The sequence below is a fragment of the Eurytemora carolleeae genome, unplaced genomic scaffold (genome assembly GCF_000591075.1).
Source record: "Eurytemora carolleeae unplaced genomic scaffold, Eaff_2.0 scaffold626, whole genome shotgun sequence".
NCBI classification, from domain to species: domain Eukaryota; kingdom Metazoa; phylum Arthropoda; class Copepoda; order Calanoida; family Temoridae; genus Eurytemora; species Eurytemora carolleeae.
In genome coordinates, this window is record NW_019396524.1 from 86,325 (window position 1) to 95,726 (window position 9,402).

The following is a 9,402-nucleotide window of genomic DNA, read 5'->3' on the forward strand; positions in this document are numbered from 1 at the left end:
GGAAGACGACATTTGTGAGAAAATTTTCATGCGTTTCCCCCCGTAAATAATACATTTTACAATATGTGCATTTCTTTACGTAAACTCTATTCTCTAAGGGTCTTTAATGTTCTACATTGCGTTGAAATGTTTTAAACACATAAGGGGTAGGGCAGGACATGCAGGACACCAGGGCTAGGCAGGGTTATTGACACATGAATTGAATTCTTTACGAATCGGAAGTAAGGATTAAAACGGTTTTATATCTTTGATACAAGCAAAGCTCTAAAGCTCAAAAGATAAGATAAAGCTTGATTACCTAGGTTTATCTCAATAAAAGTTCCCAGTTAGTTACCGGGTCCGGTCAATTCGCTTTTTAGGACACTCTTTTTGTAATCCCTGATAAATTCTATTCAATATGAGTTCTCTAATTAAATGGCGCGCTAAATTTCAAATTTCCCAGCTGTTCGGGATTATATACGCTACTCTGATTAGATGAATTCTATACACTTTCCTGGATACCAACTAAGTAGATTAATTTTGAGATTAATAAAAAGAGGAAATCAAGCATTCTAAAAATGTCACCTGTGTCTACGTGAATATTTTTTGGACAAGTGTACTTCTAGGGTCAATGTGGTGAACATGAAATACGATTAATTGATTCAGAAAATTTTAATAAGGAATATGAGAGATTTCTGAAAATACCTTATATATCTTCGCATGAAGAAAAAATAAAAAAAGTGCAAAAAACAAGATTTCAAAAAATAATAAGCTCGGCAATACTAAATCAAAACAGTGAACAAATTGGAAAATGTGAAGAAATGGAATGTATTAAATGCATCTGTTAGGCTCCATGTCATTGAATTAATTATTAGAATACAATTTAGTTTTGGTGTCTAGACTCTAGACCTTTCATTCGTGATTCGATATTGGACTTCTAATAAAATAGTTAATTTAATTTAGAGATTGTAAGCAAATTCTACAGTTGAACTGCCTCCACGTTGGATAATTTTTTAAGAATTTTTCCCAATTGAATAATTTGATGATATTTATGGATTCCATTGTTTGATCCATGATATTTATAGATACCATTGTTTGATCCATGATGTATTTTAATGAATTCCACTGTTTGATCCATGATGTTTTTGGATTCTACGGTTTGATCCATGATGTTTATGGATTCCTCCGTTCTTGAATTCTACAGTTTGTTCAATGAATGTTGTGGATTCTACTGTTGGATCCATGATGCTTATGGATTTCACTGTCGATCCATGATGTATTTTAATGAATTCCACTGTTGGATCCATGATGCTTATGGATTTCACTGTCGATCCATGATGTATTTTAATGAATTCCACTGTTGGATCCATGATGTTTATGGATCTTACTGTTCATGTTCAAGTCATGATATTTATGGATTCTACTTTTCGATCCAGGAGGGTGGATTACTGTTGGGACCATTAACCTAAAAATGTCATCTATTAGAATCATAAAATTTTATGACGAAAAAAAAATGTTTTAAATGACATTTATTCCTTTCCAATATTGTAAAAATAATTCAGGGGAATATTAAAAAGCTGAAAATTGATCTGATGAGGAGAAAAATATTGTTGTTAACAAATTTTGGGAAAAAATCAATTTTTGGCGGAATTTCTATTACGGAAAATCTTATATTTTGCAAAAATAAATATACATCCCCCTCTTCAAATTGTTCCTCCCCCCCCCCACCCTAAGTTGGGCAGAAATAATTTTATTGATTTTATTACTGAATTGTAAAAAGTGATGATTTAAGAAAAATAAATTTGTTTAAAGGAGGAAATCCTTCATTTAATGTTTTTGCTAAAATCTTTAATTTGATGGGTGGGGAGGTGGTGGACCAAGGATACCTTGATGGCAAACTGTTTCATGGTGGATTCAAGAGCGGCCTGGTTACCAGAGAAATACGCAGATACAGCATTATGGAACAGCAACAGTTGCTTCTGCATTACCTTTACCTAATAAATCAATCAATCAATCAATCAATCTATCACTCAATCAATCAATCAGTTAGTTAGTCAATGGTTTAAAATCTAAAAAGGAACTCCAGCTAGGGAAGCGAAGACTGCCAACATGGTTCAGATAAGTAGATAGATAAACAAATAAAAATAAAAAGATTTATATATACATATTTACAGAAACTTGAGTTAAATTTTTTAATTCTGTTTTCATCTAGAAACTTGAGTTAAAACAGTTATTTGATTTCATCAAGAAATTTTATTCAAAACAGTTTATTTGATTTCATCTAGAAAATTGAGTTTTAATTGTTTACCCTGTTGTCATCTAGAAACTTGAGTTTTAATTGTTTACCCTGTTTTCCTCTAGAAACTTAAGTTTTAATTGTTTACCCTGTTTTCATCTAGAAACTAGAGTTTTTATTGTTTACCCTGTTTTCATCTAGAAACTTGAGTTTGATTTGAACATCAGATCTAAGCTTCTCAAACTCACACTTCTTATTGTTGAAGGCCGCCTAGATAAAAAATATGTTATGTTTCAATGAAAAACATTAGGATATTTTTTATTTTATTGCAAGGTTATTTCTCTGAACTAATTACTTTCCTGAAAGTTTCTAAACCAGATTAAAATGGTCCAAATTATGAATTCTGAAAAAATAAATGGTGAAAACTTAAAATACTAAGAGTTTACACCGTCCGGGACCAGAGTTTATGAATAATGAGAAGCAGCTGAACCGTGCAAGGGTAGTTAAGCCACTTTTTTGTGCATCGGTTCAAGCTGAAGAGAAGTGGCTGACACGTGTTTGTGCAATTCAACCATGTCTTGATAATCATGATAATCAGTGAGTGTTCATTGGTTTAAACCAGGTTTACAAAAATCTTAAAGTAAGCGTATGTGGAGAGTAATCAGTTCCTTAAATGAATGCATTGCAATAAATACACATTGAACTAAAATGAAAACGATTTCTAAGATATTGGGAAATAGAAATTGTTAGAAAACACGCAAAACAGATGTTGGTAAATTTCCCACTTGAAATCCATATTCGGACTTAGTCCTTATCAAAATTAGACAAAATTACACTTAGTTCTGCAGTTCATAAATCTTATTTTTTATTGTTTCTTTTTGAGTACAACGGGGGAAAGAATGTTAATGACAAAAAGCTTGAGACCAAAAACATGATAACTGGGGGAATACAAAAAAAAGGGGGTGAGAGTAAAATAGTTTATAAATGGTAGAATGCATGAAAAAGGGGTTAAACTAACTTGTGTAATCTGAAAAATTTTTAAACAAAAAAAATCTAACAATTACCTGAGTTTCAGCCATCTTTATTTGGTTAATTTCAGTTTTTGGTGCAACAGCGTAATAATCCAAATCACTTTTATACGCATCAAATTCAACTCTAGAACACACAAAGATTTAAATTTAATCCAGATTTAAAAAAAAAAACGTTGGAATTCAAGAATATCAAAAAACCGGTAAAATAATAAATTCATAGAAATTGATGAAATGGACAAAAAAGAAAACTATTAGCCCCTTAAGGATATACTCGACCATACACAAAGTTTCTAAAATAAAAAATGCTGTTTTTTCATACTTGTTTCTTCAAACCGCAAAAAAAATATTAAAATTTTTAAGAATATAGAAAATCCCAAGGATAATGGATTGATGTCCCGTGTCTCCCCCCCCCATATATACCTTGCTGTTTCATACTGTTTGACTGTGAGGATACTATCCTCCATGGTCTTGTTGGCGAGAGTGTTCACGCTGCTCACGAAGAAGTTAAGAGCAGCAAGTAAATGTTCTCCATTCTACAAGATTAAATTTTATTATCATTCACATATATTTATATTTCATGTTGTTTATTCGTTTATCTTAAATTCTTAAATTCTTTTGCCTTCAAACGTCTTTAAAAAAAAGGTTTTTATCTGTTCACACATCTAAAAAATCAATTTTTACTGTTTTTGAGGGACCTTCTTTGGGCAAGTGAGATCCACAAAAAAGGGGGACCAATCTGTGATTTTTTTAACACATTTTAGGATAAATATATAGACAGAAATTAAAACCCTTTCTTTTAGAATTAAAATACTAATTACTAGCTGGAGGGCCCAACGTTAACTGTGGAAACACAACAATAATAATAAAAAAAAATCCATTTTGGTTTAGCCTGTCACTCCCAGTGTCCACAAAAAAACAATCCAAATAAAAGTTACCTTAGATAAGGTTCTCTGGGTTTCTGCATTGTAAAGAAACTCTTCCTGACGAAAATAATTAATGTTATCTCAAGAGGTAATTTATTTTTTTGTTTTCAATAACTGACGATAAAATATGTTTTTAAAAGTAATCTCCTACCACCAGTTATGATCAAGCCTTACCTAACGTGTACACTAATTTGTGTAATTAAACGGTTTACATTTTTATTACTTAAACATTGTCCGTTCTTTCTTAATTCATTGGTGATTTATTACTTGTATTTCTGGTAATTTGTATTGCTGGTAATTTATTACTTTTAATTCTGGTTGTCTTTTATCTTTAGTTCTAATGATTTTTTATCTGTGTGTCTTGAGATATTTTACCTGTAGTTCCGGGGATTCATTGGGATATATTATCCGTAGCTCTGGTAATTTATTACCTGTAGATCTGTTGATGATGAGTTAGTAGATCTGATGAATTATTACCTGTAGTATTGACAATTTATTACATGTAATTCTGGTGATTTATTACCTGTAGTGTATAGTGTATAGTGTATATATGGGGATATATTACCTTAAGTTCTAGTGGTTTATTGCCTGTATTTCCAGTGATTCATTACGTGTAGTTCTGGTGATTTATTACCTGTAGTTCTGGTGATGAATTACCCGTAGTTCTAGTGATTTATTAAACGTAGCTCCAGTGATTTATTACCTGTAGTTCTAGTGATTTATTACATGTAGTCCTCGGGATTTTTCAAATGTAGATCTAATGATTTATGCCTGTAGTTCTGGTGATATATTACCTGTTGTTCTGTTGATTTATTACCTGCAGTTCTTGAGATTTATTACCTGTAATTCTGGTGATTAATTTCATATAGTCCTCGGGATTTCTTAAATGTAGATCTAGTGATTTATGCCTGTAGTTCTGGTAATTTATTACCTGCAGTTCTAGGGATTTATTAACTGTAGTTCTGGTGATTTATTACCGGTAGTTCTGGTGATATATTACCTGTTGTTCTGTTGATTTATTACCTGTAGTTCTGGTGATTTATTACCTGCAGTTCTTGGGATTTATTACCTGTAGTTCTGGTGATTTATTACCTGAGTTCTGGTGATTTATTATCTGTAGTTCTGGCGATTTATTATCGGTAGTTCTGGTGATATATTACCTGATGTTCTGTTGATTTATTATTTGTAGTTCTGGCGATTTATTACCTGTAGTTCAGTTGATTTATTACCTGAGTTCTGGTGATTTATTACCTGTAGTTCTGGTGATTTATGTGCTAATTCTGAGAAACATTCTCCCATTGCACTCTTTAAAGTAATAAAATAAAATTAAAGAAAATTTGTTTTTAAGCAAATTGTTGGACAACTAAAATGAGAAGAATTTAGGAAAAAAGAAAAATAAATATGTGAGTATATTTTTAAGAGTTACCTCCCCCCTGGGGGTAATTATTTTTGATGATTTTGGGTAGGAAAAATAACTAATTTGACATAAAAGGCAAGATTTTCATTCTTATTGATCTTTTTTTCCAACAAAATTCAGTTAATTTCCCCAATTTAGCGAATAAAACCCAAGAAAATATTACCACGCGATCATATTTAACTTCAGGGAAAAAAAATTAGGGAGGGTTGGGGAAGAAAAATGAGTTTTAGAGAAAATCAACACCATGGTTCTGATGTATTTATTTTTGAATAATTCTCTATGGAACACCATATTGTATATTCTTTAGCAGCCCCCAGACAGGATAAAACAAGGCCAACAGAACGAAAAAAAATTAAGGTTTGTAAAGATTTTTTTGACAATGAATTGACATAAAACACCAATCATTTTAAAAATAATTTGTAGTTTTCCTTCTTTCCATCTTTAGCAACAACTCTAGGGGTAGATATTTTAAAGAATTCATACCCCTCCCCCAGAATTTCGGTTGAGAATAAAAAAAATTGGATCAATTTGAAAGATTTCTCCCGATTCTTTACATTTTAATTTATTATTTTAAACGGAAAATTGAGCAATTTTAACCATTAAAAAGATTATACAAACATGAAAAGATATTATTTAAAAAATGGAAGAAAAATTATATTTTTCAAGAGAAAATATAATTATGATATATTTTTATTATATTTATAATTATATCTTATTTTATCAATTTTACCTGTGTTTGAACTACATGGTAAAAATGAGAAGTGAGAGATCTGGCCAATCTTAGAATATTTCCGTACTTTCTCTTTAATCATTTAACATTTATTAATCTTATAATATTTCCGTACTTTCTCTTTAATCATTTAACATTTATTAATCTTAAAAAATTTTCGTACTTTCTCTTTAATCATTTAACATTTATTAATCTTAGAATATTTCCGAAACCTTCTCTTAAATCATTTAACATTTATTAATCTTAAAATTTTTTCGTACTTTTTCTTAGCATTAATTGTTTCAAGAATTAAAAGGTTCGAGTAAAATGTTAAAATTAAATGATAGAAAAGCTACTTTCGTAGTCGACCTTAGAAATAGTTTTTATCATCGGTCTGTAGACAGGCGAATACTTTACAATACATATACATCCTAGCTCTAATTTGAATTAAGAAAATAGTAAGTTTAGGATTGAAATAATCAGGCAGAAAAACTTCTTCTTTAAAATTTCTTTTTCCAGAGTGTAAAAGTACCTAAAATGATCATCCTAGGCTGGTACAGTATAATAATATAGGATTATCCTAAATTATATTTCTTGATGATTGCTAAATCAAATAATTTTTGGGAATGAGTGAGCATCAGAAAACTGTATAATAGGAAGACGACATTATATCAATACTAAGTGAATTTGATGTTGTTACAAAGCAAATAGTTTTACTTGTCACACTTATTAAATTACTAATTTAGCGAAATGGGTCTGTTTACACTGCACGATTGCTGTGTCTCTTTTTCATGGTAGTTTTTAAAGTTATAACGAGTCTTAAAGTCACTTATCAATGTATCAGCGTGATTCTGGAAATAATTTGCGTTTAAGGTTTTAAAATATAGTCCTATTGTAACAGATTAGCCTAAGAACTATAAATGCTATTAATGATAAATCCCTGTGTGTCTCTTAATGCTTCGATCTGAGACTCCAATTCAATATCAACGGTTCGATTTGTCTTTCCTGAAAAAATAGTAAAATTATTTGTTTAAAAAAAGGTTAAAAAATGGGAATACGTATATATCAACAAACTAAAAATTTGATTTAATCTTTTTTATCTTAAAAGCTGAATCATCAATTATTAAATATTAGAACCTCCGTAGATTATTTAGTCCATTTCTTACCAAGCTTCTCATAAAGTGATTGTTTAGAGCACTTGTATGTTGAAATCGTCCAGTTCTTAATTGTCTCCAACTTCGTCCCTTTACTGCCGGGGCTAGGGGTGTTCAAAGGAATATTTGTTGATACTGAAATATTAATAACATTTAATTAATAATTAATTCTTAATCACAAATTTCAAATTTTGACTATGAAGACAATTTAAAAATTGAACTTGGCAGATTAACATTGTAGAATCCCCAGTAATAATTAAGCGTTAAGTTAGAACCAGTGCTTAGGATTCACTTAATGTTAATGCGGAACGGAATCCAGGATTCGCCCTTGAAAGGAAAGGGATCCAATTCTGATCCAGGTCATGAACATTTCTTCAAGGTAGCTAATTTATTTAACGAATGAAAAATTGCCCACATTTTTTTCTTCTTTTCTTCGCTTCATTGTTAAATGTAAGCTCAACCTTAACGGACAAGTTTTTAATAGTCTCTTCTCAGTTAAGTTTTTTTTTATTTGTTTTGAGAGCAAAAAGTTTAATTTTGCAGGTTTTCTTGAGATTTTGCATGTTAGATCTGGATCCAAAACTTTGTTGATCCGGATCCAGATACCAAAATTTTGCGGATCAAACAGTTCCGGATCCTAAGTACTGTTAAGAATTACAAAAAAAAACCTATTAAAATTGATTTATGGATTATAAGGAATTTGATAAGACGAAATATTGATTACTCTAATAAAATTCCTGACAGGATTATAAATAAAAGTTTAAATAAAAATGAGAATTCACCAGCTTTCGATTAATTAAAGTAGAGGTTCATCTAGGATTAATCTGTGTAAACAATGCACACCCCATTACACCCATACAATGTCACATAACAACTTTTAGACACAAAAAACGGCCACAAATAATATCTAAGACCATAACAAAAGTCTGCTTTTAGCACCTTTAGTCCATAAACTCTGCCACAAATTGAAGTCTTACATCTGCCAAAAATTGTCTAGATGACCCTCTGAATTAAAGTAGTGTTGACTGTTTAATGTTAACCATCTCGAAAAAAAAAATTACGAGTATCTCACGGTCAAGTTTAAAAATGATCGAAACCTTCAACCCTTTCGATGTAAACAGCTAATCACTAGATTTTCGTCTTGTTTTTGTGTAGTTAAAAATATTTCCTGTATAAAACATAAACAAGGTAGAAACGTTTGCAAGGTGACACAAATGTAGCGACGGATTATTTACTGACGTGTGAAGAAAACAGCAATTTAAAAAAAAGTTAAGTGTTTTTTTCCAACCTGGTATGATTATGTTTAACAGATAATTTATTTTTAACAATTGAAAAAATAATGAAAGGAAAAACATCTTCTGTACATCATACTTTCCAACATTGTTTGGTTGAATCTAAAAAATCTTCTTCTGTACATCAGACTTTCCAACATTGTTTGGTTGAATCTAAAAAATCTGCTTTTACCTTAACATGTCCGATTCACAACGGTGCTCTTTTAACCTTTCTTTGAACAAGGATGAATGAGACATCCTTATTTTTACAGTTGAAAAATTTACTATTTTCATAAATGTAGTCTCTATAAAAAAGTGACAATAAAGGAACTTAACAGAATGCAACATTTTTTTTAAATATTCAAACACGAATATCTTCCCCATTGTTCCTCAGCTTGAGATTTTAAGGGTGCCATTTTGAATCGGACATGCCACGTTATAAAAAGAAGATTGAAATCACGTCTACAATCCCTTTCAGACAAAATATATTTACCTGGTTCTCCAAAAGGTTGGAAAACTGGAGCACAGCCCTGGTTCATCCCTCCAATCCAACTCTGCTTTACAGGACCATCCTCCCCTTTAAATTGTAGGTCAGGATCAGTGTAAAGGTCAGTGTGAAGGTCAGTGTGAAGGTCAGTGTGAAGGTCAGTGTGAAGGTCAGTGTGAAGGTCAGTGTGAAGGT

At 30.9% G+C, this 9,402-nt stretch overlaps 1 protein-coding gene across 1 annotated transcript; it reads right to left on the reverse strand.

The window, feature by feature from the left end:
• Nucleotides 1-788: 788 nt before the first annotated feature.
• LOC111704848 (arfaptin-2) lies at nucleotides 789-9,396 on the reverse strand. The gene is made up of 11 exons (XM_023477206.1): nucleotides 9,214-9,396; nucleotides 7,462-7,584; nucleotides 7,236-7,300; nucleotides 6,317-6,388; nucleotides 5,421-5,474; nucleotides 4,182-4,226; nucleotides 3,667-3,779; nucleotides 3,280-3,370; nucleotides 2,402-2,485; nucleotides 1,866-1,973; nucleotides 789-1,444 (listed from the first exon to the last, which is right to left on the reverse strand). Exons 1-11 carry the CDS (start codon nucleotides 9,257-9,259, stop codon nucleotides 1,400-1,402), a joined length of 846 nt encoding a protein of 281 aa, XP_023332974.1. The 5' UTR covers nucleotides 9,260-9,396; the 3' UTR covers nucleotides 789-1,399.
• Nucleotides 9,397-9,402: the final 6 nt, after the last annotated feature.